At 49.5% G+C, this 25,887-nt stretch overlaps 11 protein-coding genes across 11 annotated transcripts; 4 read left to right on the top strand and 7 right to left on the bottom strand.

Annotated features, from left to right (window-relative positions):
* Nucleotides 1–112: 112 nt before the first annotated feature.
* Nucleotides 113–474, bottom strand: N7518_001919 (uncharacterized protein; the record flags this gene model as incomplete). The annotated part of the gene is made up of 2 exons (XM_057182847.1): nt 113–171; nt 234–474. 2 exons carry the CDS (start codon nt 472–474, stop codon nt 113–115), a joined length of 300 nt encoding a protein of 99 aa, XP_057044297.1.
* Nucleotides 475–511: 37 nt separating this feature from the next.
* Nucleotides 512–1,451, bottom strand: N7518_001920 (uncharacterized protein; the record flags this gene model as incomplete). The annotated part of the gene is made up of 4 exons (XM_057182848.1): nt 512–882; nt 953–1,025; nt 1,087–1,113; nt 1,272–1,451. The coding sequence occupies 4 exons, from the start codon at nt 1,449–1,451 to the stop codon at nt 512–514; spliced, it is 651 nt and encodes a 216-aa protein (XP_057044298.1).
* A 931-nt stretch (nt 1,452–2,382) lies between these two features.
* Nucleotides 2,383–3,552, top strand: N7518_001921 (phosphotransferase family protein; the record flags this gene model as incomplete). Its single annotated transcript, XM_057182849.1, has 1 exon — nt 2,383–3,552. One exon carries the CDS (start codon nt 2,383–2,385, stop codon nt 3,550–3,552), a length of 1,170 nt encoding a protein of 389 aa, XP_057044299.1.
* A 222-nt stretch (nt 3,553–3,774) lies between these two features.
* N7518_001922 (glycerophosphocholine phosphodiesterase) lies at nt 3,775–7,591 on the bottom strand (the record flags this gene model as incomplete). Its single annotated transcript, XM_057182850.1, has 4 exons — nt 3,775–4,008; nt 4,075–4,475; nt 4,534–7,368; nt 7,456–7,591. 4 exons carry the CDS (start codon nt 7,589–7,591, stop codon nt 3,775–3,777), a joined length of 3,606 nt encoding a protein of 1,201 aa, XP_057044300.1.
* A 1,277-nt stretch (nt 7,592–8,868) lies between these two features.
* On the bottom strand, nt 8,869–11,444 carry N7518_001923 (UNC45-central domain-containing protein; the record flags this gene model as incomplete). Its single annotated transcript, XM_057182851.1, has 2 exons — nt 8,869–11,295; nt 11,364–11,444. 2 exons carry the CDS (start codon nt 11,442–11,444, stop codon nt 8,869–8,871), a joined length of 2,508 nt encoding a protein of 835 aa, XP_057044301.1.
* Nucleotides 11,445–12,526: 1,082 nt separating this feature from the next.
* Nucleotides 12,527–13,712, top strand: N7518_001924 (TFIIH/NER complex subunit TFB4; the record flags this gene model as incomplete). The annotated part of the gene is made up of 2 exons (XM_057182852.1): nt 12,527–12,572; nt 12,631–13,712. The coding sequence occupies 2 exons, from the start codon at nt 12,527–12,529 to the stop codon at nt 13,710–13,712; spliced, it is 1,128 nt and encodes a 375-aa protein (XP_057044302.1).
* A 593-nt stretch (nt 13,713–14,305) lies between these two features.
* N7518_001925 (threonine aspartase 1) lies at nt 14,306–15,952 on the bottom strand (the record flags this gene model as incomplete). The annotated part of the gene is made up of 5 exons (XM_057182853.1): nt 14,306–14,431; nt 14,486–14,595; nt 14,661–15,533; nt 15,590–15,789; nt 15,846–15,952. 5 exons carry the CDS (start codon nt 15,950–15,952, stop codon nt 14,306–14,308), a joined length of 1,416 nt encoding a protein of 471 aa, XP_057044303.1.
* A 957-nt stretch (nt 15,953–16,909) lies between these two features.
* N7518_001926 (actin-related protein 3) lies at nt 16,910–18,431 on the top strand (the record flags this gene model as incomplete). Its single annotated transcript, XM_057182854.1, has 4 exons — nt 16,910–16,944; nt 17,006–17,028; nt 17,101–17,459; nt 17,532–18,431. The coding sequence occupies 4 exons, from the start codon at nt 16,910–16,912 to the stop codon at nt 18,429–18,431; spliced, it is 1,317 nt and encodes a 438-aa protein (XP_057044304.1).
* A 373-nt stretch (nt 18,432–18,804) lies between these two features.
* On the bottom strand, nt 18,805–20,418 carry N7518_001927 (tRNA (uracil(54)-C(5))-methyltransferase; the record flags this gene model as incomplete). The annotated part of the gene is made up of 1 exon (XM_057182855.1): nt 18,805–20,418. One exon carries the CDS (start codon nt 20,416–20,418, stop codon nt 18,805–18,807), a length of 1,614 nt encoding a protein of 537 aa, XP_057044305.1.
* Nucleotides 20,419–20,811: 393 nt separating this feature from the next.
* N7518_001928 (mitochondrial 37S ribosomal protein uS5m) lies at nt 20,812–22,075 on the top strand (the record flags this gene model as incomplete). The annotated part of the gene is made up of 2 exons (XM_057182856.1): nt 20,812–21,805; nt 21,858–22,075. The coding sequence occupies 2 exons, from the start codon at nt 20,812–20,814 to the stop codon at nt 22,073–22,075; spliced, it is 1,212 nt and encodes a 403-aa protein (XP_057044306.1).
* A 311-nt stretch (nt 22,076–22,386) lies between these two features.
* Nucleotides 22,387–22,919, bottom strand: N7518_001929 (DASH complex subunit DAD3 family protein; the record flags this gene model as incomplete). Its single annotated transcript, XM_057182857.1, has 2 exons — nt 22,387–22,641; nt 22,788–22,919. The coding sequence occupies 2 exons, from the start codon at nt 22,917–22,919 to the stop codon at nt 22,387–22,389; spliced, it is 387 nt and encodes a 128-aa protein (XP_057044307.1).
* Nucleotides 22,920–25,887: the final 2,968 nt, after the last annotated feature.

Genomic DNA, 25,887 nt, shown 5'->3' on the forward strand with positions numbered 1-25,887 from the left:
ATGTATTTGAAAATTTTGTATTGACGATTGCACAGAGCAAAAATTTGAAGCTATAGGGGATTAAGGCAACCTAGGCATAATTGGTTAGGCAAAAGAAACCAGACTACATCTGTCAATCTGACCCATGAACTCGATACCTCAGCCACTGATATGATTTCTTGAACTTTTGGACTGCATGTGAGGAATCAGGTCAGCATCCGTGAACAACAGACATAAGAAGGATTTTGTCATACCTTCTACTGCCAGATCACTCCACATCTCCAGTAGTTCGTTCTCTTCTAGGTTGAGAAGAGGCCCAGGCCCCGGCTCGGTGTTCTCGGTGATGTACTCAGTCAGTGCAGTGAGATCATTGAATATATTGTATGCCGCACCTAACGCATACTTGTCAATCTCAACTCCAGCAACTCGACAGGGGATGAGCCTACCGACAGCGAGCTGCAGGTTTGCCAACGAGGCACTTGAATCATTCTGCATGTTCTGGTTTGCGATGATTCCCTATTGAATCTCACTGTTAGAAACAGCGCAAACCCCTAAAGGAGCGGTTATATGCATGTAGATTTATCGAACTTGCATTCAGGATATCCAGTGCTTTGCAGTCACTTTCAAAATCCTCCTGTCCATTTATGTCACCTTCGTGACACTTGCGGAGTCGGTCGACAGTGTCTTGTCGCCCTAGTTCCTCACCGACTTGTTTGACCAGCTTTTGTCCCTCGGTTACGTTTCCGATAGCTGCCACAAGATTGTCGGTTGTGCTCGTGCACTGTTTAGACAGGTCATTTACTTTGTCCAATCGGTCTTTGATCGTTGCCTGAACTTCTGCACGCAGACTCTCGTTGTCTGATTCATCGTCGTAAAGCCTTTCGAGGTCATCGAATATTTCATCTGTTTTGAACAAAGCAAAAAGACTTAGCTTAAAAAAAACTAAGGAATCAAAAATCCGGGCTCTTCCTACCATAATCCTCTTTTGCTGTAGCCGAAAGTTTGAGAATGTAGTCACAGACAACCCCAACAGAACGATATCCGCCCTAGAGCAAACGATTAGATTGATTGGCATTGTCAATTATCTTTCAAGCTTGAGTTCCATACCTCAAGATCCATAGACTGGCTGGTAATCTATCGATGTGTCAGTAGGTGGGTGTGAGAAAAGATCAAGGATAGGCCTGTACTGTGTAAAAGTGTTCCATGACCGGAATTAGCAGGTCTACATACAGCTATAGGTATCTCTAGATTAGTTGAGATCAAAGGGATTAGTTTGGTAGTCCTTATTTTACCTCTTGCCTTCCCCGCTCTGTGAATGGCACTCTATAGTTAAGACTAGAATCATTATAAGGTAAATCCAGTGTTGCCTGGGTTGCCTGTTGGAGCTTGAGGAAACTCGGGCCGTCACAGCAGAAGGTTTTGCTGTTGGTGAGTAGATCCCTTGGGCTGAGGAAGGATTCATCGAACGACATCTCTGTTTTTCAAAAGTAGTTGCTAGATTGAACATTCGAAAAACTAGAAGACGAACGACCCATTTATATATTTCTTCAACAACAGAAGACACAAAGTTCATTTGTTGGACTATGCACATATCTTCGAGGAATAATGAGTAACGCATGATAAATGCACCGCGATATGATTTTATTATGCATGTAAGTCTGCCCAAGATGCAACTTTCTCCTCAACACGGCAATCTGCATGCATACGTGAACCCCTCTGCGTCTGCATTGATGATCGTGTAACTGTACAGACCATCATACAGATTTGAAATGACCTATGACAGCATAGGTGAGTGTTCAAGTCTACGAAAAGGACCATTTTATCAACCAAGAGCTCTATGTCGGAAGCCAAACAGTGTCTATAGTCGGAAAGTATCAAAGTTGTTAAGTGGTCAAGCCAGCGTAAAAACGTCGTTTTCCACTTAATAACAGCTCTGCTTTGCCCACATTCAGAATTCTTAGAATTTAGTATCGTATCCCTCGTTGCCTAGTGTTTCTAGTTTTCCTTAGTCCACGAAGCCAAAGTTGAAGGCCAGTGTAATGTTCTTCTCTCTTTGTCGCTGTTTGATGCTTCAAATTAATCCATTCTACGTCTGGTATCGACTACTCCTGGTGCCTTTAGGATATTAGAAGTATATCCACACAATTATTCGATATAGTTTGACTGTCCAGAATGGATGAAGCCAGCCGCGGATCGGGCTATTTAAGCCCCGAGGATGGTACTCCGTACGTAGAGTGACTTGGCTACCATGCACATGCATTGTTCTCTTTGATCTCCTGTATTTCCCTCAAACTCCCTACTCTTTGTCATTCTCCAAGCCCCTATTTGCAAAACTCAGACTAAATTGAAGAATTCTCTATTGAAATGGGTTCTATCGAAAAACACTGGACATCGTCCCAAGACATGAACCCTGAGAGCAACCATACAAAGAAGATAAAAAAAGTCCTCGAAACAGCTAATTTCACCCATCTCTGCTCTGAGGCCTCAAAGATCCGCCAACGAGAAGAGTCCCTAGATTCGCTGACCTGCTCTGTGAACACCGCAAAGCTCACCAGCGGTACATACAACCTCGTGCTTGCCCTTACCTTCTCAGACACGACTCAATGGGTGGCGAGAATTATGCTGCCCGAAGACGACTACGACGATGAAGATGAAGATGTTGCGATATTGCTTTTGAGCGAAATTGCTTCTATGAACTATGTTCGCTCCAAAACCACCATACCCGTACCCCGCATCTTTGGGCACAGTGTCACCAAGAATGACTTCGGCTATCCCTATATCTTAATGGAAGCCCTCCCAGGAACGGTCCTAGAGAACAGAATGGCTCTCTCGATACCCGCTTCACATAAGAAGAAATTCGCCGCTCAACTAGCCCGCTATATCTATGAACTGGGCACTCTCCGATTTAGCAAGATCGGCTGCCTCTCTCACCCCGACGAGTCCGACGAGCTTGAACCGTCATCATTCCAAATCTCAGGTTCTTGGGTCGGACCTCTGTCGACCTCATTGGAATACTTCTATCTATTCCGAAAAGGTCAGACAAGGGAAATCCACGAAAAACACAAAGGCGAAGCAGACTGGGAAGCAGCCGCTTGGTTCCTCGAAAAATCGTTGACGTCGATGGTAACGGAGGAGCATGTATATGGCCCATTTCCATTGTGTCATTTGGATCTTCACTTCAATAATATGCTCGTTGATGAAGATTTCAACATCACTGCTATCCTTGACTGGAGCAATATTCAGACTGTGCCGATGGAGCGTTTTGCCTCAAATCCGGAATTCATTGCTCCTCCTGCCGCGCCACAGGAGTTTAAACAGGCGGTCTTTGACTTCCGCGATATTTTTGTTGATGCGTTAGCAAGCATCGAAGGGGAAAGCGGTGCCTCGTCGTCTGATGGAGGAATGCCATTATCCCGTCTGTTTGCATCTCCCTTGTCTGAGGTGGTTTTTCGATGTACCTGTAGCCCTGCACGGAGAGCTATTTTCGATGCTCAGCTCACCCTCTCTCTAACTTATGGTAAAGATGCTAAGTGGGAGGATTTCAAGAGATTCTTCAATGACCGTTCGGCGTGACTCGCCAGTTGAGGAAGGTGCATTGCGAATAGGAATATTATTTCTCGCCAACATAATGAAAAATAGAGGCCTACGAAAGCCACAAATACTATAGCAATAGATTAGAGACTGTCAAGAACAACTGGTATTGATAGCTGTTGAAGCTGAATGCAAACTATTGACGTTGTATGTCGAGAAATCACAATTCCAGAGAGAATGCAATAATACATAACAGTGAGATTCTTAAAGAAGGGTAGGGGGATTCATATCCGGTGAGAGGGTAGTTTGTTTCACCCGCTCAAGAGCCGGGACTATGACATCGCCCTTGGCAGAGTTGGTTATCTGATCCTTAACGGCCGAAGGATTAGGCGATGTGCCTGGTGTGCGTTCGCCCTTGCCATGGCGCTGGATGAGACCATTGGTGATGCCCAGCACAGAGTCGACAATGACGGCATCAATTCCTTCAGAGACTTGGTACTGTAGGGATTAAGTGGTAAGACGGTTGTTTGAGATTTCTAGGGATGTGAAAAGACCATAACTTACGTCAACGTTCTTGCCCTCATTGTTGAGTGTTCCGTAAGAGACACACACAAGACCGGACTCTTTGACAATACGGACTAGTCGTGGGCAGAGGACCAGTGGTTCAGCCTGGGTGACGATTCCAAGGAGATTCCACCGCGAGGCGAACCGAATAGCCTCCTGCAAGCTGCTAGCACGGATGTCACCGACCGGGGAGGCGCCTGCGTCAGTCAAGAAAAGAACGGGGATGGAAGGCTGCTTGAAAGAGAGTAGCAGACAGATGTCCGGGTTGAAGCTGGAGAACAGTATGTCGCGGCCGCCTCCTAGGTCATACACCTTGGTCAAGATGGTGTCGACGAAGGAGTTCAGTTCCACTGCGTACGTGTCCATTTCTTCCTCCTCGCTCTCGTGGAGCATGGGGTATTCTGACGACCTTGGTTAGATCGACGGAATAGCTGTTCTTGGGAAGCTTTAGTAACTCACTTAGTTCAATGTTAAATCCGACAGGTTTCGGGATCTTCCTGAATAATTCCTCCAATGTAGCGAATGGTGCCTGGATGTGCTCGCCGCGGGTGTTGCCCTTGAATCCCTTCTTCTTGAAGTCGCGTGTGTGCTTGATCTTTTCGGTCAATTCGGCTGGGTTGTACTCGGAGCCACCGACTGACATTGAGCGCTGGCGCGGACCAAGCTCAGATTCCTCGCCGTTGGTTTTGACAGATCCCGGCAATGAATGACGGTAACGTCCGATGCCTAACTCGAGGAACTGATCAAGTGTCATGGTATGAACAGGCGCATCTATACCTGTCTCGCTGACCAGGAAGTCGTGGTAGATGACAGGCACGTGGTCTTTCGTGAGCTGTACATCGAACTCGACATATGAGGCGCCCAGGTTGGCTGCAGCGATGAAGGACTCCACGGTATTCTCGCCCAACTGTAACGAATTGCGGCCAGCCATATTCTTACCTAGCCCACGGTGTCCGATGACCATGGTTGAGCTCATCGAGCGCCAGTAAGTCTGGTTGCCAGCGATAGACATTTTCGGGTGCTTGAAGGGCGTGATGATAAGGAAGTTGAAAGTCACAGACCCGATCACCTCAAGGGTATTCGCGGCAACAATGGGAACAGTGGAATCACCTTTGAGGTTGATTCGGTGAGACCCGACAGTGGGCTTGATGCTAGAAAGCAGAGCGACACCCCGGCCAACAATCTTATCCTTCGATCCTGCGTAGGTGGGGATAAGGTCGAAAAGTAGACGCACCTTGCTAGGATCGGTAGTGTGGAAGACGATTGGCTCGGTTGAGATATTGTCCTGCACAGGCAAGTCAATCACCTCCGGCTCACCGTGTGCACCGCTAGCTGTTATCACCATCGACAAAGATGTGTCTAGCTGGGTTGCGTGTGCATTCTCCAGCGGAATGCGGTCGAGGCTGACTGTCTCAAGCGGCTTGCGCATGTCCATAGTTCCCAGACTGACCAAGATCATGCTCTCATCAGTGAGATACCTGTGTCCAAAAGTCTTGATAGGTTCAGTGGTCCGTACACCAGGACCCCCAGAAGTTGGGCCTGGCGCATTTGACCGGCGATCAGTGAGGGACGACTGAGTCGGGGGCGAGGAAGAATCAGAACCAGTGAGGTTTGGAGTAGACGATGAAAAATCAGGCTCAGTGGCAGGAGGGCCAGGGCTAACTTCTGCCAAGCATCGGGCGATGTCAAGATGGCCTCTGAGGGCCGCGTGCTCCTTAGCCGTCCAGCCAGAGGAATCGAAACGCTCCACATCTGCACCAGCGGAAACCAGCATTTTGGCCACACTCAGAGATCCGTCCACACAGGCAATGAAGAGCGGAGTCCAGCTATATGTGTTTTCGGCTAATTCTGTGTCTGCCTTCTGGTCGTCGCTACCATCCAGTAGAATTTGGGCGCACTCATCACGGCCAAATCGGGCAGCAACGTGCAATGCAGTTTCTCCCTGTTCATCCTGGTAATTGATATCCACACCGGCATCCACCAGAAGCTGGACAATGTCAATGAAGTTGGCCTTGGTCGCTAACGCCAATACTGCACTAGACTTCGAGACCTGTTTTCTTATGATGCTCCGCCCCTGCGAGGGACCATGCTGTTTTTCGGCATCCAAGAGACATCGGGTGGTTTTTGGGTGGCCACCCACAACACTCAAATGAAGCGGGGCCCAGCCGTCATTGTCCTGCCAGAGAGGACCGTCGATTCCATCGCTGACATCGAACATGTCCCATTCTATGAGATGCTCAATGATCACTTCACAAACGACCTTGAAACCATACTGTGCCGCATAGTGCAATGGAGTGCGTCCAGCAAGGTCTTTGGCCATCAAAGACTCACGCTGATCAGGGCGCAGCGAGTCTAAGAGAAATTGGAAGTGAATAACAGCAGAATCCTCGCGACCCAGCTGCTGGGGCATGTGCTCCTCTTTGACCACAGGGCGCGGCGGTTGGAGGGTCGGAGGTGCCGCGGGTGTGATATAACGGGTAGTCTCCGGAGGGAAGTTGAGCACCATTGACGCCGCGGGCTCGGCGTCAGTCGTAGGCTGGTCACGACCAATGGAAATGACCAGACGGTGAAGGCAGTTACGTCTGTTGATGTCATCGTCCTCTTCTAGGGTGTCCACCCGGTTCAGGAGAATATTCAGGACAGCACGAGAACGATGAAGGATAGAGCGCTGGATCAGGGTTCTGAGAACCCTAGGATAAACCGTGTCTCCCGCTTCATCTGCAGTAGCCTTCAAAGTCTCGAGTAGTTCAAGGAAGACATGAGTGTCATCCTTGCGCAGGGCATCATCCACAGCAGTGAGAATGCTCGTAGGCAGATTAAGATAAGGCCTAGTTGGGCCACGCTTCAATGAAAGGGAAGAATGGGTGGAGCTCGTGTCATCGGATGCCTTGTCGTCCGCCTTGGACTGGTCCGTAATGATGGCCATCCAAGCATTGATGCGATCCTGAGACTGGAAGACGCGCTCATTGGAGGCGAACGGGGCGGGATCGACCTTCGTCTCCAGATAGCGCTTCTGGGCCTGCGCACCAACCTTCTTGTCCAACTTCTTGGTGATCTTGACGAAGCCACGTCGATTGACTTCACCATACCATTGTAAGCGGCGCAAGTGGTATCGCAGGTCCAACAGGGCCTCGCGCAGGTCGTGCCGATCCTCGGGCTCGAGAGCATGGCGACCATCCATTGAGTAGCCATAGCGCTCCTCGAGCAACTTCAAACGGCGGGCGAAGTCGGAATATTTCTTGTTGTAGAAATGATCGACATCTTCAACATTTCGGTCGAGGTTGTAGAAGAAACCTATAGGCAGCAACACAAACGGCCTGGTCAGAAAAGCGCTCAAATGTTCAAGATAGTAAATTCAAAGAAATGAAGCACTAGACTTACCAGCCAAATCCGGCTCCTGTCCCGCTTTGATCTGCTCAGCAGCAGACTTGATCAGCTTCTTCAGGGCCTTGTACTTGATGTAAGAGCTGCTCCACTCGGGAACCGTGAACTGCGGCAAATTGCGACCGAATTTCATACTGGCGAGACTAAAAAGTCCACTAGAAATTCAGTTCAGAACCACACTCCTTTCAAAATCCACGCTTTATCTGCAATTTCGAGTTGTGTTTGGGCTTTCCAATCGAAGAAAATTCGGAGCAAGTTCAACCTGAATATCACGAGGAAGCGATCAGGTGAGCGGGCGAACGCAGGCAATGGAAGAGATGAACCGCGCCATCGGAATGTGTGTGACAGGGAATATGGAGAGGGAATGTAAAAAGGAAGGTAGAAGGACAAAGAGACAAAGCTCCAAAGTGTACCTGACTGTACAAACTGTACCTGTCTGGGAGTGTCGGGGAGATGGGAGGGATACTTTGCACACCTAGAGAAAGACGCCGAGGATAGATCGAGAGGAGAAGAACCAAAGAGCCCAGAAGTTGAGAAAAGAACCTTGGAAGAGTCCAGGTGTTCTTTAAAGCTTAGGAAGGCGAACCGGTTGGAGGTGTGCGCGCTGGACTGAAGATGATTTGTCGATCCACGGGGGAATTCTCCACGGTACGGTCTTATAAATATCCGCCAAGCTACTCATATATCAAGGTACCGAACACTCCGTACTATATATATACATGTTCGGAGTACTACCCATGTAGGTATTGGATTTGCGGTGTGGAATTTCGTCCGCAAGCTCACGAATATAGTGGATTACTTGTCCAACGTCATACGAATGGGAGAGAGAGGATACCACTTGACCCCCCACATGCATGGGATCGGCGTCAGTTAGTCATTGGCCGATGGACCCTAGAGGTGTTTTGTGACTTTCAAGAGAGGGATCAAGCATCATGTATCAACAAATACCTGGAATGCATCTAGGAATGTCGATGAAAGTTCCTAAAGCTTGAATGGCTGAAAGTTCAAAGGACCAATACAGGGGGAGACCCGTCACGAGGTCCGCTACAGAACTACAGAAGCGCCACAGCCTAGTTGGGAATTATCTCGATAGTCAGCTGTTCAAGTCAGAGGTTAGGGGGTAAGATCGAGCCATTCATAATTCTATGAGTGCAACCTATTGCACTCTGTGCGCCGAATTCCATAGATTGGACGCCTCCCTTAGGCGTCCTAAGAAAAAAGCAGTCGCCAAATCCGTCGCTGTGCTCATGATCGGGGGTCATCTCGGAAACTCATTAAAAAAGCATGGAATATAAGAGAAAAATCGCAAAAACTCCACTGGATCAGCCAGCCATCCCAAAGCCACATGCGAATGGAAAGAATAAAAAAGGAATCTGCTCGAAAATGGAAGACATCGAACGGCCATGGCCGCTATTCAATCAGCGGCTTCAAGGCCTCTACCCCAGCCTGTAGCACCGCTTGGTTCTTCGTCTTCTTGAGACATGCAGTGAGAACATCAATTCCTCCTGCGGCGCGAACGGCAGCTTTAGCGCGGGCTCCGATATCACCTGTCGCGATGCAAGTGAGGTTGCGTATGCAGACCACACCTCGGTGAACCAAGGCATCGTCATCCTCCTGGCACAATCCCAATAACAGTTCAACTCCTCGTGGTCGGTCCAGGACAGCTGCTATGGCGGCATCGAACTCCGTCAACATCGCAAGAGCCCCGCCGGCAGCCCGTCGCGTCGGAGCATCATCGGCATCGGTCAGAGCCAACAGAATGTGAAGGCGTTGGGCCGCTTGCTTGGAGCCATCCGCAAACTTGATAATGCCGGACTCGCAAGTCATCAGATTGCAGACCAGTTCGCAAGAAGCTCGTTGAACTTGAGCATTGCTAGACAACAGAAGATCTTCCACCGCAGACCAACCTTCCCGGACCATGAGTTCGGGTGCGGAGTCGTCATGCGGATATGAAGCGAGGTTCGTCAAAGCTAGGAGACTCTCAAACACTGGGAGTAGATCACGAGGTTGGTCTGCCGAGAACGAGGCAGTCTCGGGCGATGAGAGGAGAGAGAGCAGGGGACGGACGGCGGATGTGACCTGGGGAAATCCAGATGCTGGGAATACATGTGAAGGATCAACAGAGATGAGGATCCGGGCCAGCGCGTGTGATGCGATGCGTGTTGTTTCGTTCCTCACAGGGCCAGAGCTACTCTGCTTCGGGGCTGCAAGGGCGAGTAACAGTTTCACCGCGCCTTGCTGGGCCAATGTTCCACGGGACTTTTGGGGTCTTGTCAAGGATTGTAGAATCTTTGCCGTGAGCTCATTGGTAGAAGGGTAGGAGACTCGGCCGCACTCAACGAGCAGAGTCATGATGCCTGCATCGATAACGGCGGAACATCGCGACAGGACAGCTTCCTCTTCATCTCGAATATCTATCGCTGGTGCCTGCATGGTAGACGGGTCCGCGTAGTTCTTCAACTGTGCCATCTTCTTTTGCTCTTCGGATAGGTTGGGTAAGAATTTGGTGAGGTTCAAAACGACTGTCAAGCCACCATAGAGCACGGATGAGTCTTTGGTGTTGTGTTTCATAGCCGCAATGAAGTTACGTAGGAAAACCGGATCATTGGCAAGTTGATCCTTGACGGACGGCTTCACCGAGGTATAAGCCAATCCTTCGATTGCGTGGGAGCTGTGTTCAACCTTTTGTTCAGACATCAGTCCCATGAATCGATGAACTAGTTCAGACTCGCTGTCTTGTTCCAAGACCTTACCGTTGCCAGTCGAGGGTTTATCGGGCTCGGATGCCCGAATCTTTGCCAGGGCCACTGCGGCTAATTCCGAGCAATTATCACTTCCATTGGTCAACATATGTGACAACCATTCTCCAAATTTCTTTGAAACAACCTCACGGCACGGACGATTAATGCAAGCCGCATTAAGAAGTTCCAACACGAGAGCTTCTACCTTCTTGCTTTTGGTGTCTCGCGATGCGATTGGGAGGAGGAAGTTCATGAATTCGTCCGACAAGAAGAGATTGGCAGCTGCAGAGGGAGCCACAGGGAAGATGGCGGCCACCGCAGAGAAAGCAACGATGAGATCGCTGACACGGCCCTTGCCAAGGATGGACATTATCAGTGTCAAAAGCTTCTTCTCGCCTCTTTCCTTGGCGACATCGAGATATTTTGCAGTAGCCAGGGTCGCCTGGCTTCGGACTTCTAGCGGCAGCCGATTGTCCAAGGATGAGAGGATCACCTCCAAGCCTTCATCGTCGATCAGATGTTCGAGTTCAGCGGCGTGAACAGCGAGTAATCGAGTAATTCCCTTTAAAGAGCGACCATCAAGATCATGGCCCGATTCCATCAACTTGGCAATGAAAAGCTGGAAGAGTTCACTCTCGCAGTGGGATCGTGTTTCCTCCGATGTCCACACGGTGGGATCCAACACCACTGTATCCAGACACACCGCTGCTCTATCACCCCGATCATATATCTCGTCAAAGAATGCTGTGACAGAAGTCTGGAGCTGTGTAGAGAAGTACAGGCGAACACTGACGTTCTGTCGCACCAACCCAGAGATGATCTCATCCTGTGTCGTCGATAGAGAGTGCGGGCGCTGTGCGAGCAACAACTTCAGACATTCCAAAGCGACGTTTTCCGGGGATTTCAGGCCGTCAGTCCGGAGATAAGTAGCAGCTTCTTTGCCCGCACTTTCATCATTGTGCAGGGTATATCGGCGGCAAAGATCGAGAAGCTGGTGACCGTCTTTGTCTTCATGCTGAACTTTCAAAAAGGCGGCTTTCACTTGGGGGTTTTCGGGGGCGATCGCAAGGGCTTCTCTAAGATTCCGGGAAGCAGCCTATTGGAGCTGCATATCAGTATTCCGCTAGCTTCCATTGAGGGGTGTTCAAGAAATAGATCACCTACCTCTCGGTGGCCCGCGTCGACCAGTTCGACAGCCTCTCGGGCCAGGTTTACAGCGCGCTCTTCGCCCTTTGCTTGAACCATTGCAGGGGTGCGCAAGAGAAGGGCCAAAAATGAAGATTCCAGTTATCGGATCGAGCTTGGAGGGTTAAAGTGGATGGGAGGGCCTTTTTTTTTCCTTGGTGAGGGGAGTGCGGAGCGGAGAGAAATAGCGATAAGGTGGGAAACAGACAACCGCTTTTTATGGGGAAGGGGGGAAAAGGAGGTCTTGGAAGAAGAAAAGCGTCGAAATATTAGAATTTTATTTTTGTTTCGGTTTGCCGCGCTGGCCTGTTCGAATTCCTAAAATGACACCATAGACCTTTCCCCGTACATCGATGTACTCCGTAATAATATACCGAATCTTACAGTTCCACGCCTTTTCCTTCACGAATCCCCATTATCAATTGGTCCGATAAGACACCAACCACAGCGACGAACCCCGTCACGTTGTCGATAAGCAAATACTCAGCTTAGTCCTTTTCGTCTTTTGGTGTGACGTCGCAAGTCAACATTCCAAGGTCTCCGAAGAGATATCCTGTGGCCTCCGGTGTGCGGGAACCCATTTTTATACAACTGCCGTGAATAGTAGAAAGGCATATTGGAACCCAGAGCATCACAGGCACTAGTTTCATCTTGGCGCATTCAAGGGATATATGCCAAGAGAAACCATGTCCTTTCTTTCAAATCGACTGAAAACAGAGCACCTCTCAACAAAAGATGCTCATACATTCAAGGTAATTTCAGTCACCCACGGCTTCGCGGTGTGGGATTCAATCCGATTGGAGTGTTGGTTCTCCCGAGGTCGGTCTGCCTGTGAGTCAGTCGAAGATCCCGGATAGTCAATTTAGTATGAGGATGTAAAAACATGCAATTCGACGACGTAGGTTGGAGATATATATTGGAAACAGATATAAGACATAGCTATAGTTGTTGTTATCACCCCGTGACTAGCTTATCGCTTCAAGATCCTCGACAGGTAGAGCTTGGACTTCAAAGTTAATTCCGGCTGTATGTGCAGCACCCTCGGGGTTCTAAAGGGTTCTAAATAACCAGCCTGGCATCAATCTGTGAGCCCAGCGCACAATAATGAACACCACCCTGGACCGATCCTCCATTTCAATACAATGAATTCCGTGGATGCTTCGGAGCATTATGAGTTAGGAGCTACCGGTCCGTATTCTCTACACTTACAAGAGGCGAACAACTGGCTAACCATATCGACATCTAGACCTCTCCCCATCCCTGCTCACCATAGTCATCGACACAAATCCACACGCCTGGGCCGCACTAGAAGACTCCCTGCCGCTCTCTAAAGCAATCGCCAACATCTTAGTCTTCATCAACGCCCACCTAGCATGCAACTATGCCAACGAAGTCGCCGTAGTCGCATCGCACAGTCAAAAAGCAGCATGGCTCTACCCATCCCACGATGAGCCCCGAAAGCGCACCGCCGATCGCGACGGTGACGTCGCAATGAATGGCGCAAGCGACACCCCAGCCCCAGAAACGAACAAATACCGCCCCTTCCGCATCGTCGAAGAACAAGTCACCCGCAATCTCAAAGAACTAATGGACTCGACGACTGGCGACGATCTACGCGGCAACATGTCCACGATGCTAGCGGGCGCGCTCACCCTCGCCCTGAGCCACACCAACCGACGCACGCTCGCCTGGGCGGAGGAGCACGGCGGCGCCAACGCCGAAGATGCAGCGGCTGATGGCAACGGCGGGGGCGGGGGCACATCCACAAACCGGTACTCAGCCTCGAACGAGGACGAGCGGCTGCAGAGCCGCATCTTGGTCGTTTCTGTGAGCGGGTCTACGGATGCGGCCCACCAGTATATCCCTGTCATGAACAGCATCTTTGCCTGCCAGCGCTTGAGCATCCCCATCGATGTGTGCAAGCTCAGTGGCGATGCGGTCTTCCTTCAGCAGGCGTCTGATGCTACCAAGGGGGTTTATATGGCTCTCGCCGAGCCGCGAGGCCTGCTGCAGTATCTGATGATGGCGTTTTTGCCTGATCAGCGCTCACGTCGTCATTTGGTTCTTCCAAGTCGGGTAGATGTCGATTTTCGGGCTGCTTGCTTTTGTCATCGCCGAGTAGTTGATGTTGGCTTCGTCTGCTCCATTTGTCTCAGTATATTCTGCGAGCCGCCCCCTGGTGGTGACTGCATGACTTGTGGCACGCATCTGGATATCGGAGACAATGCCAAGCCTGCTCTGTTGCCACGGAAAAAGAAGAAGAAGAAGCGTGTTAACGGGGCATCCGGAACGGGAACGCCCATGTCGACGCCTACGCCGGGTCCTTGATATCTCTTCTACGGAAGGTCATATCGTTAGAGAAAAAAAAGATAACCATATGGTGGCATCTGGCTTTATGATGTCTGGGTTGGTATTACTTCTGGATCACACATTCGCTTGATGCTATGAGCGACACTACACGTAGCTGGTTTACAAGGAAGAGATTTGGGACAGTTCTCATCATACTAGTGTGAAACGAATAGGTACACACGGGGAGGACCGCCGGGAATTTTGAAACACTCTGATCACATTCTTGGTGTCCTGTCTTAAAGAAGGAGGCTATCTAGGGACAGCAAGAAACATCCGATGAAGCAATCGCTCGTCTTGTCATCCTGTCACCGTGGAAGACATCAATGGTGTTAGGCCAAGGAACACAATGGAGAATCGGGTATACCAAGGCAGAGATTTCAGATGGGAGGGACCGGACTGAGGTAGATACAGGTGATTGTGGGCGAAAACTACCTCGTCCATCGATGAGTACCAACAGACCAGAAGTCAGCAGAGCAAAGAGGGCTCGCTGCAAGATAGTTGTAGTTCGCATCCAGGATGAATTGCAATTCTTATTACAATCCTTGTCAGCATCCACAGCTTATATCTTCAACCTAATGATGAAACTTACAGTTATTTGAAAACCTGATTCGACAACCTCCTTGGGCAATGGTTCCTCGCGAGCCTCGCGACATCAGACAAGAAGGTCTGTTCGAATTGCTAGACATCGAGGCAATGGCCTGTGGATATGTTTAGCATCCAGTCCTGCACCATGGCAATAATGAAAGACTCACAAAAGAGTCGGTGTTGTGGGCAAAGTAGAGTTCGATGCCCGAATTGTTTTTCTTCACAACGACCACTCCAAGGGCTCCAAAGAGGACGCTGTTACTCACGGCAGGGTGTTCTAACAGACAAGCAAACAAATATTAGTGTTTGGAGAATTAAAGCAGCGAAAAGATTTAAACGGACCGTTAAACTCCCTTTTCATCCATGCCCTGATAGCTTCTTCCTCCATCACCTGGGTAAAAAGGCCATTGTCGCCCATCTTCTGACTGTAATACATCCTTTGCGCACAGGTGCTTGCCGCCAGTGTTGAGGCGATAAGCTCTCCAGTCCCAGATGTAACAACTGCACATGTAGTTCCATCCACATCAGATGGGTCTTGTGGAATAACATGGGTGCCAATGCCAATTAGGGCTGCAGGACCAATTCGACCTCGGTGCTTCATGCCAATGCCACCAGAAGAAGATCCCGCTGCAATGTTTCCATACTTATCAATGGCAATCGCGCCAACAGTGTCTGTAATCGTATCCTCGTCTTGTTCACTATCGGCGGCATCGGGGCTACCATCCCGAGATAAGAATGAGGGGGAGACAGGTTGCACAGGTAGCTGTGAATTCGCGAGCTTGGCCTTTTTCTGACTTTGATGCTCCAGCGATGCTCCCGGGCGCCCCTTCACATCTGCAAAAAAGCTTGGATCGGCCTGGTTTCTGATTTCCTCGTCTGCTGCATGGCTGGTCGGATGAGCTCCTGCTTGAGAAGCACGCTCGAGACGTTCAAGGCGAGTGTCAAGGGGAGTCATGGGCCGGCGAATCCAGGGATCGATTACTTCGCCACGGGTTTCATTTTCATAATCATTGACTTCTGCGGCCCATACCTGATAACGCTCTAGAGCGACGGGCGAGATCAAGGCTTCATCGGGCATGATCACCATGCCATGTTCCCATGCAAAGTCCTTGGCACCTTCTCCAACCAAGAAGTTAGGGGGCACCCTTGACATGCCCAGCTGTACATTGGACTTGTCATAAATCTTCCGAGCAAGCATGATTGGATTCCTGATGTCTAGCCGGCTCACGTGTTAGGCAAGACTTTCTGAGCAAGAGACACAACAAACTTACTGGGCACAGCTCCAACCGCTCCATTCAGCCCATGATGATCGACAATTGAGGCATCGCCTTCAACAACCCCCTTTGCGTTCAAGTTGCTTCCAAACCCTGCATTTGTAATCGGGTTATCTTCAAGCACCATTATGGCTGCTTCGACGGCGTCAATGGCGGTGCCACCACTCTTTAAGAATGCCATGGCCTTGAGCGCGGCGCTAATTCAATTCACGTATTAGACTGTGCAACCATCAAATGAAAGACCGAGACTGACACTTCACAGGCTTTCAAATGCTTGTGCTCATTCTCGTGGCTGTGGAAGCCCGCCCCAGCATGAATGAATATGGCACAAACGCCCTCATTCCCGGAAGTTTGCGACATCTTGAAATGGTCAACAAGTGCAATTTAGGGATCTTCCACGGGATTGTGCACGATCGATCGAGGTATCAGGTCGAGGTCAAGAGAAGCGTTGCCGATTAGGCCCGAATATCCAAGGGGATATCACGAATCGGGTATGTCGAGAATACCAAGTTTGCCACGACGTCAAGCTAAAGTGAAGATATGGATGCGGCGCGCGAACTGGCAAAATCTTGGACGCGTCTGCAGTGTACTCGCAGATTGTTGGATCGAAATGCAGGTGCTCTTTGTGAGATCCTCACTTCAAATTGAAACGACTGACCGCCTATTTCCAGCCTAAAGAATCACTGGGAACCAATGCTGTAACGATATAGTAGACTTTGGGCACGGGGAGTGAAGCGAGAGAAGACAAGAGTCTACGGCGAGACCATCCGTGTCAAGGTAAGAGAAGAATACAGATAACGAAGGGCAGCACTATACGTGCCGTGCATCCGAAATGATAATCTTGGAATAATAAAAGACTCAGGGGCAAGAGAGGCTTAGGGATTGAGGATGTGCAAATGAATAGTTAGAGAATATTGCAGATCTAGGGAAACTCTCATAGCACTGGTCGCTCTTGCCATTTTGGTCTAATTTCACTTTTTGCTGAAAGTAGGCAGTACAATTGCCGTCACCAGGGCGACATACAATGGATGGTTGTCTGCTTTCTTATGTACAAAGTAGGAAAGACCTGAGGATATTTTGATACTTCCCGGCACATGATGTTGACGTGTGACCGACCCCCTTAGGTAATCTGACCTCCGGGCACTGCATCTCCCCCCGCCTTGTCTGCCTGTCCTCTTGGTCTCTTGAAGTCAGGGCATTTTCGGCTACCAATTGAGATCCAGCCGATTCTCTCATTATTGTCTCACTCTATACATCGCCTACACTTCTTTCAACCCCTCACTGTATTGTGATCGTTCCTAGGCCCAACCACCCGCCATGGCGTCCCAAACACCAGCCGTTGTCATGGACAAGTAAGTTCACATCTGCAAGGGTCAAAGTAATATTTCAGTGCTTACTCTATACTTTTTCTAGTGGAACTGGCTATTCTAAGCTTGGTATGTTTTTCTGTGGTGGTTAAAGAGCTCGCGATCACGGATTAGGCTGACATGCTACCTTCATTATTCCAGGTTTCGCCGGTAACGACTCCCCATCATTTGTATTTCCGACTGCAATTGCAACCAAGGCTGGTGCTGGAAGTACTGGTAGCTCTGGGGGCGGCCGGCCCCCAGTCGCAAACAAGCCCTCGTTCCTAGGCGCTGGCAGTGGGAGCTCCAACCTGTCTGCAAAGCGTGGCACGGAGGACCTGGATTTCTTTATTGGCGATGAAGCGCTGGCTGCGGGCAATGGTCCAGGATATGCCGTTAACTACCCGATCCGGCACGGACAGATTGAGAACTGGGACCACATGGAACGATTCTGGTCGAACTCAATCTTCAAATATCTGCGCGTGGAGCCCGAGGACCACTACTTCCTACTCACCGAACCTGTAAGGCGACTTTATATGATAGCAGCGTGCTGTGTTTAAAATTGTGAAACCCCTGACATTTCTGGATTATAGCCTCTGAACCCTCCCGAGAACCGCGAGAACACCGCCGAAATCATGTTCGAGTCGTTCAACTGCGCCGGTCTTTACATTGCTGTACAAGCAGTGCTCGCCCTTGCTGCCTCGTGGACATCCTCAAAGGTGACGGACCGATCCCTGACTGGAACGGTCATTGACTCGGGTGACGGTGTTACCCACGTTATCCCTGTCGCCGAGGGCTACGTCATCGGATCCTCTATCAAGAGTATCCCGATTGCCGGACGAGACATCACATATTTCGTGCAGAGCTTGTTGCGTGACCGTGGAGAGCCCGACAGCAGCTTAAAGACAGCAGAGAAAGTGAAGGAGGAGTACTGTTACGTCAGCCCCGATATTGTCAAGGAGTTCGCACGTTATGACCGCGAGCCAGATCGCTTCCTGAAGCACACCGTCACTGCGCCGAACGGGCGGAGTGTAAGTATCGACATTGGATACGAACGTTTCCTCGCCCCGGAGATTTTCTTCAACCCCGAAATCTACTCGTCCGACTTCCTCACCCCGCTTCCCAATGTTGTTGACGGTGTCATCCAGTCCTCCCCCATTGACGTCCGGAGAGGTCTCTATAAGAACATTGTGCTGTCTGGTGGTTCTACTCTGTACAAAGACTTTGGCCGTCGTCTACAGCGTGACATTCGTCACTTGGTGGATGCACGAATCCGTGCCTCCGAGGCTCGCAGCGGTGGCGCACGGAGTGGTGGTCTCGATGTTGCCGTTGTCACTCACAAGCGCCAGCGCCACGGTCCCTGGTTCGGAGGTAGTCTGCTGGGCCAGACGCCTGAGTTCCGGAGCTACTGCCACACTAAGGCGGAGTATGACGAGATTGGTCCTAGCATTGTGCGGCGGTTTGCGCTGCTTGGTGGCCCGGGAAGCTCGTAAGGGGAAAATGAGTGAACCTTATCATTAGATACTTGTCAATCGATGTAGCTCAGCCTTTTGTTCATAGTTCGTTGTCTTATCTTTCTTCGGTGGTGCTGCTCTCTGTTTTCTTTTTACCCAAAACGGGTTGCGGGTGTTAGCGGCATTCTCTACAGTGCACAAAGCCGATTTATAATGTAGAGCATATAGGCAGTCTGTAGCCTGAATATCTTGAAATTTTTCAAAAACCGAAAATGTATTAGACAGCGTACATATCCACTAGCGCCATCATGCTTTTTTGGACTTCCTTCTCAAACGCCACGAGGTATGCAATGTCAGATAAATGTACAGCCTAAAAAGACTCAATATTATTACTTTTCTGGGATTTTTTCACTCAAACCGCCTCAGCCTGAGGAAAAGAGGTGCGGTTCAAAATAGCCACACCCTCCACATGACCGGTCTGAGGGAAGAAATCAAATCCACGGACGCTCTCAATCTCATAGCGAACATTCTGCTTCTCATCACCCTGAACCATAACAGCAACGTCACGAGCCTGGGTATGGACGTTACAGCTGACATAGACAACACGACGCGGCTTAAAATCAAGCATCTGACGCAAGAAGTCTTCTGAACAACCCTTGCGAGGTGGGTCAATAACCAGCAATGTCTGATCTGGTGGGTACGGAACTTCCTTGAAGAGAGTGGCGGCGTCGGCAGCGGCGAAGCCTGTGTTGGGAAGATTGTTTGCACGAGCATTCTCGCGTGCTGAAACGATGGAATCGCCTCCAATGTCGACACCGAGACTGGACTTAAACAATGGGGAGAGGGTGATTGTGAACAGGCCTGAGCCGGAATACGCGTCCAAAAGGTACTTGATTGGTTTTGCGTCTTGGTCGTTGCCTGCAGGAATGGCTTGAGAGCGGATGTACTCTGTGAAGCCGGACAAGATTGAGTTGTTGTTTTGGAAAAAGGCACCTGCCTTGTTGCTAAAGATATAGTCGTCGACGTACTCGAAAGACGTCGCGTTGTTGTCTGTGATGCAACGCTTTTCTTCAATGTAGTTTTCGCGCTCAATGCGGATCACATCGCCCGTGTCTGCGTTGGGAGTAGCGGCAATCCCGCCGACATTGGGAGTCTCTCCATCGGCGGTAGGCGCAGCGTCTTTGGGAATTCGTGCGGTAGACTCCCGCATCAGGAGAGTGGCACCTCGTTTATAAGAACGGATGTTCTCCGCAACTCGTTTCCTCTCACTAGTGAGTCCGCGACGCACAATGTCTGTGCCCAGGGGACAGTCTTCGATGTCCATATCGAGTCGTCGGTTCTTGTATGTGAATCCAATTGGGGGGACCTGTGGTTGTGAGGGTTCTTCGCCATCCTGCTTAGAACCTTTGCCTGCACCACCATGTGCGAAATGAGGGGTGAGTTTTGTTCGATATCCAAATTGCATTGGCGAAGCAAAGGTTTCTCCAATGGTAGGAATAAGCTCCGGGATCAACCCAGAGAAATTGGCATACGCTTTCTCCACAATGCGCCGTTTGTGAGCAAGCTGGTCCTCGTAGGACATCATCTGAAGCTGGCACCCAGAACACTCCCCGAAGTACTTGCATCCAATCAGCGCATCGTTTCTTTGAGGACCTGGTTCGATCACTTCAACAAAATCGGTCAAGCTGTACGACAATGACTCGAAATGTTTGACCAATTTGACCCGTACGGTGTCTCCGGGGACCGTGAACGGAACAACATAGACATATTTCCCATTCTCGGCGAGCGCTAGACCATCACCTGTTGAGGAAAGCTCAGAAATCTTGACATCAATCTCGGTGAACTTCTCTGGAAGGGAGAAAGGCACGCTGTCGCCGTTGGTTTCAGCCTGCTCGGTTTCGTTCCGTTTGAGGAGTTGGTTTATATCGCAAAGCAGGACCTCATCATGTCCACTGCTCTTGTTGTTCTTGTCGACCTTCGCCTTCTTGCGCTTGCCGTCAAAGTGTTTCTTGGGACCGTTCTGCATTATTGCGGGGACTGGCGCATTCGTTGAACGGCGTTGACGGTATAATTTGGAGGCTGGCCGCGCTTGAAGGGCTATAAGGGTCTGAGAAGACAGAGAAGAAGTGAAGCGCCGAACAGATGACCGTATTGCAAACATGTAAGGTGAAAAGCGACAGCACAATAATTTCTAGAACGAAAATCATCAAATGAGAAATTTATTAGAAACGCATCTAACGCGTCGTTGATTGGTCGGAGACTGACCGCCCGCAAGAAAGAACTTCATTCCGACGCTTCACCTCCGGCTGGCCTCTTTTGCCTTTGCGTCCTCCAATTGCCTCCGCATTTCGCCCTTTTCTTCATTTTTCAAGCTCTTAACCGGCCTACCGTTGGCTGGTGAGCTCACAGCAACGCCACCATGAACATTACACGGCCGGCACGATGCCTTTTATGCAGCTTCACCCGTGCTGCCGCCCCAGGCACGCGAGTCCCTCGACGCCAATTCCATCCTACTCCCGCGTCTCTCTCCAACCGGAAACCCAAGTTCCCCAATGTTAAGGCTCCTCGGGTGGAGGAAATCAAGCCTTACACGGAAGAGCAGAAGGCTAAGCTCGCCAAGGAGTACTCGGAGGCACAGATGGCCGCCATCGAAGCCGGCGAAGCCGCTATCGACCTGAAGGATCTGGCAGAACAGATGGACGAACGCAGTGATCCCATGGCATTTAAATACGTCGACGACTTCTCGGTTATTGAGCCAGGCATTGATCGACACCAGCGCTCCCCACAGTCGAACTCGGATTACAATTTCACGCTGAAAACCGAGGACGATTTCGTGAAGGACTTCGGTCAGTTCTTTGCCGAGATGCCTGATAACACGACAGGTGCAGACTTCGTTCGGTTCGCAGAAAACTTGCGCCTCACCCACGGCAAGGAGGAGAGCGAGCTGTCTCCGCACAGCGCACTTGTTCCGGATCTCTTCGGACCTGGAGAGACCATTGATGAGCCCCGCGTGGAAGAGCGGAAGACAGCTGCCGAGAAGGGCGAGAAGGAGCGGTCAGCGGCGGCTGAAGAAATGACAGACGCCCTCAAGAGCTTGCTCCTGGCTACGGGCTACACGGAGAGCCAGGTCAAGGGCCTCCGCACCAAGACCCTTGTTTCACACAGCGTCACCAACCAGACCCGACTAGGAAAGGTCCGCCGTGCATACCGTCTTTCCATTGCTGGTAACGGAAATGGTTTGCTAGGTATCGGTGAAGCCAAGTCTGATGAAGCCTCCGATGCAAAGATCCAGTCGCAATACCGTGCGATCCGAAACATGCAGCCCATTCCCCGCTACGAGAACCGAACAATCTATGGCGATGTTAAGGGCAAGGTGGGAGCCACAGAGTTGCAGCTGATGCACCGTCCACCCGGTATGCCTAGTTTCATTCCCTCAGACATGTTCTTTTTTGCTAACAATAATAGGCTTCGGACTCCGTGTTCAATATCTCATCTACGAGATGTGTCGCGCTGCCGGTATTCACGATCTGTCCGCCCGAGTTGGTCGCTCAAGGAACCAGATGAACACAGTCAAGGCCGCCTACCAGGCGTTCATGAGCCAGCGTAACCCGGAGCAGATTGCTCACGCACTCGGCAGAAAGATTGTCGACGTGCGCAAGGTGTACTACGCAGGGAAGATTTAGGGCCGCTCATGGCCTTGGCTAGCTGCTTCATCTCAGCGTGTATATAATGCTTCTCTTTTCCTTCCTCTTCTTCTTGTGTCTTTTGCATGTACTTCTATAAGTTGGTTGTTAAACATGACGGGTCATCAATTCTCGGTATCATGAGCTATTCACAGCATACCTGGAAAATCACATATCACAAGGTTCCTTAGCATGACACCATCTGATTCGCGCCAGAACAAAAACATGGAAACAACACCCCGGGTATAATACGCGAGTAAACAAAAAAAAAAACCATCAAATGCAACAGGCGATTCCCATGCCTTCCTTTCTTATTGGAACGTCATGTCTCCCTCTCCCTCATATCCTCCATGCTGGTACTCCTGGTCCTGGAAACGCCGATCCTCGTTTTGCTGTTGTTGCTGTTGCTCTTCATTCTCATTCCAGATCTGCTGCTGCAAGACAATGCTATACACACTGGCCTTGAGCAAAGTGCATACAGTCGCAGTCTTGCGCTCAAGGAGACGAAGACCATCGAGAGGCATAGAGGCGGGGGAGCCAGCTAGGTCGGCGAGTTTATCGGAGAGCTGCACGCGAGGCATTTATCAGTAACCAGTATAACCGATATTTACAGTTTATATCATTTCCAATAGGATATTGTTCATATCCTTTTTCTGTGCAGAGTTTGTCCCAGGAAGATGATATCAAGGCGAACAAGGTCTTCTCCACGTACCTGGTTGACATTCCGCAGCAATCGAGCGTATTCCTCGAGCACTTCCTGCTCCAGATCTGAAACGAGCGGATTATTACCCAAGAGAGGGTTATTCGAGTGGCCCCGGCTGTGCGAGGCGTCTGCGTCGCTCATTGATTGGGGTATTGGGGGGTGGAGGTTTCCGCGGGGTCGACCTCGGCGTACGAGTAATCGTTGTCTGAATCTTCGGGTGCGAAGGCAGACATTATGGAGGATGGGGTTTGTTGCTGTTTATTGAATGTTGTAGGTGTTGAGCTGCGAAGGCTGTGGTGTCATGTTTCGTGTTTTCTGGGGTTCCGCTGAGACGCGTTCCCCAAGCTTCCGCTGAGATCCGAAATCTACTGGGGGTGGGTTTCATGGCCTTAAACTTATTTCAACGTCAGTCAATAGGTTAATATTATGTGTTCGAGGTTATGGCCATCTCTGTATAGCCTCATTTTCAAAAATTCGCCCAAACACACATCTGATGCCTATTTGCAATAACACAGGTGTCATTAAAGACACATGGCTATAAATACATATTAGAACCATCAAGGACCGTCTCATAGTATACTGTTGTATATTTTGAATACCTCGTGGATTTTTCTTTTTCTATTAGGGGTAAATTTTTGGCTTGACTGATAGTACACAACTCTGTCTCAGTTCCTTGGTGCTGTTAATAACCTGGCTGGGAGGCGTAATCGCGAGTCGATTTTTTCTTTTTTTTTACGGAAATGGCTTGTATTAGAAGTTTGTTTTATGGGACTATTGAAAGTCCCAGGAATGGAGTAACTAGATACATGAACGTAGGCAGATTCTCTAGATTTTACTTCAATGTATAAGGTAGCATACTTTCATTTGCATTGAACAAATTCGTATTCGTATGAAGTACTCTGTGGAGAACACTCATTTTGCATACAATTATAGAATATAATCTAGCTGCCTTGTGAGCGAGCCAACCACATTAACCTCATTGTTGGACAAACCGCGTGTCCTTACTTGGTTGTATCCACGAAGCACTAGCGTTGCTCTCCCAGCCGCGGCAGCCTCTCCGCGCGTTCTACAAGGCGAATAATGTCTCAGTGAAAATTCATTTCTCGGGGGAAGAAATCACTTTGAGCAACTACTACAGGCCGACCGCAAACTACTGTGACGGCCAATCTTGTAGTGCGCTATTTCATCGCCTTCCCCATCAAAGGGAGAGAGAGAGAGACCCCTATAAATTTCATGTATATCAATGGATGCCCAGAGGTGGAGAGCTCCACTGGAGGGACAAATTACATTCAGCAACTGTAATCGTTGATAAGTGACTAGTAACCAGTAATCTAGAAGCATCCAAGAAGCTCATCGAACGATTAGCTTTTCTTTAAACACGATTGTTCCATTCATCAAGTAATGGTTACCATGTTGCATCATAGCGGTGCGTAGTACTCCGTACATATTTTGGAGGCCTGAGATTGTCGATTCTAGTGTGGCACTGGCTGGGATTGTATTGGTTGTAGATATCCACATCTCAACGACTTGGCTGCAGGATTCCAAGGACTGAAGTAGACGGGAGTCCGTCGCAGTTCCTTTTTTCCCTCTATCAACGATGAAAAGAGGGGGGTTGATCTTTGATCGGCAGAGCATTCCTACGGGCTAATCGAATCAGTCGGAAGAAGCTTGGGAGGTTAACTCGCAATTCGGCCCTAGCGACCCATTGTCGACTAGGATGCAAGCCTTCTCGAATCGACAGGGGCAAGGTACTCGGCTGAATTAAGTTAGAAGTTTATATTTTTGCCTCAGGTGAGCTTTTTCATTCGATATTTTCGAGATTATTTCCCTATTTGGTCAACTTAGTCATGGTTGACTGCGAAAATTACAGATCCTTCATAGACAGGGTTATTATATGTGAATACGAAAACATGGGAAAATGTAAAGTTCGAAATAATATGTCTCATTTCTATCGCAGAAATCTCCATTTAGAAGTGGATATTCACTATCGCAAGCGCCTCGTGGTGGGTGTTGGTCTCCTATTCTGTACGGAGTACTCCGTACAATGTAGCACCATAGACGCTTTTAGGACAGGTTCCCCTGAAAAAGCCAACGCCAAGATATTACTAGGTGCGGAGTAGAAGGCGATACAGTCTAGAAGACATCTTGCCCCGCGAAATACGCAGGTCTTTTACCGCAGCGTCGAAGGAATACGCCTCTACTTTATTTAAATGGGAGCCTAGTCCTATGTATATAGTATCTGATGTGACATCGTCGCCTCCAGTGACCGGTTTTAAAATGCCAATTCGACTAATATGGTCTTGTGCGAGTTTGCCGCCCCTAACAACGGATTGACTCTAGTGTAAGAAAGGAGCCTTGGCTTTGCGCTTTCCACATTAACATCCTGTCCCTCTAGAATCGTCTTGGCCGTTACCTCATATTGTGGATCATGACAACACGGCCCATAATGGAAAGGACACAATGCAAGTCAAGTGGCCACTTCGCCCTTACGTAGAAGAAAAAACGACACGGAATACGTAAGTGTCCTCAAGTAGGAAGTTGATATTAGCCAGTCACCCCAGATGCGGGGCTCGAGCGGAAATAGAGGGGCAGGGCTCTTTTCGCGTCGACAGTTCACAGACGTTTCATTTCTAAACTTATGGGATCTGGTCCCTTGATCCCAAATAATAATAGAGTTGCCCAAGAGATGTTTTCCTAGGGTTTGGGGTGGACACGTGTCAAGGTTTTCTACCAAATACGGTTAGAGGGATTCCTACTCTTAGCCAACCTTGGAAGGTTCGGTAGCCAAAATAGCCAAGGTAGCCAAGGTAGGTTAGCCAGATTTATATCTCATTGCGAATACGAATGGCCACTTTCGAATACCATTGTCTTTTAAGGTTTCTCAGGGGGAAACCACATGGGATTCATTATTAGGGGAATGGAGAATGTTCTGTGGATTCCTAGTGCTATAGTGTATGTAATATTTAGAAATGTTCCATATGTAGTGGAGTCGAGCTATTACATGGGATAGGGGGATCTAAAGATCTAACGTTTCAATTTCCGACAGGGGCATCTCAAGGTTTAAGCTTGTTTTAGCTCGGCTTGTCAAACGGGACATACAAAGTATGGT

Source organism: Penicillium psychrosexuale (genome assembly GCF_028828465.1).
Source record: "Penicillium psychrosexuale strain IBT 29551 chromosome Unknown utg000002l, whole genome shotgun sequence".
NCBI classification, from domain to species: domain Eukaryota; kingdom Fungi; phylum Ascomycota; class Eurotiomycetes; order Eurotiales; family Aspergillaceae; genus Penicillium; species Penicillium psychrosexuale.